Genomic DNA, 338 nt, shown 5'->3' on the forward strand with positions numbered 1-338 from the left:
ACGCCCAGAGCCCTGATGCGGCGCACTACATGGGCCGTGCCTGCGGTAGCTAGCACGCCCGCGTCCCGGAACGTTGGGCCCGACGCGGTGACCAGGGTGTCGTCGGCGTAACAAAGTACGCCGACACCCCGGAGATTGGCACCGCGCAGGACCCAGTCGTACCCGATGTTCCACAGGAGCGGTCCGAGGACCGACGCCTGTAGAACACCGCATGTCATGTCCCGGCGGACCACTTGGTCCCGGGCCGGGTAAAAGATGGCCCGGTCGATGAAGTAGTCCGCCAGGACTCGCCTGAGGTACCCCGGGACGCGGTGGTACCTCAGCGCTTCCGCGATTGT

The 338-nt window shown here is 66.6% G+C and overlaps 1 protein-coding gene across 1 annotated transcript in view; it reads left to right on the forward strand.

The window, feature by feature from the left end:
- Positions 1–15: 15 nt before the first annotated feature.
- Positions 16–338, forward strand: part of LOC106123802 (uncharacterized) — a 1,639-nt gene continuing 1,316 nt past the window's right edge. The window contains exon 1 of the mRNA XM_013320212.1: positions 16–87. Within this exon, the coding sequence (XP_013175666.1) occupies positions 16–87 (72 nt within the window). The remainder of the gene's footprint in view (positions 88–338) is intronic.

This window comes from Papilio xuthus, unplaced genomic scaffold, assembly GCF_000836235.2.
Source record: "Papilio xuthus unplaced genomic scaffold, Pxut_1.1 DF828952.1, whole genome shotgun sequence".
Classification (NCBI taxonomy): domain Eukaryota; kingdom Metazoa; phylum Arthropoda; class Insecta; order Lepidoptera; family Papilionidae; genus Papilio; species Papilio xuthus.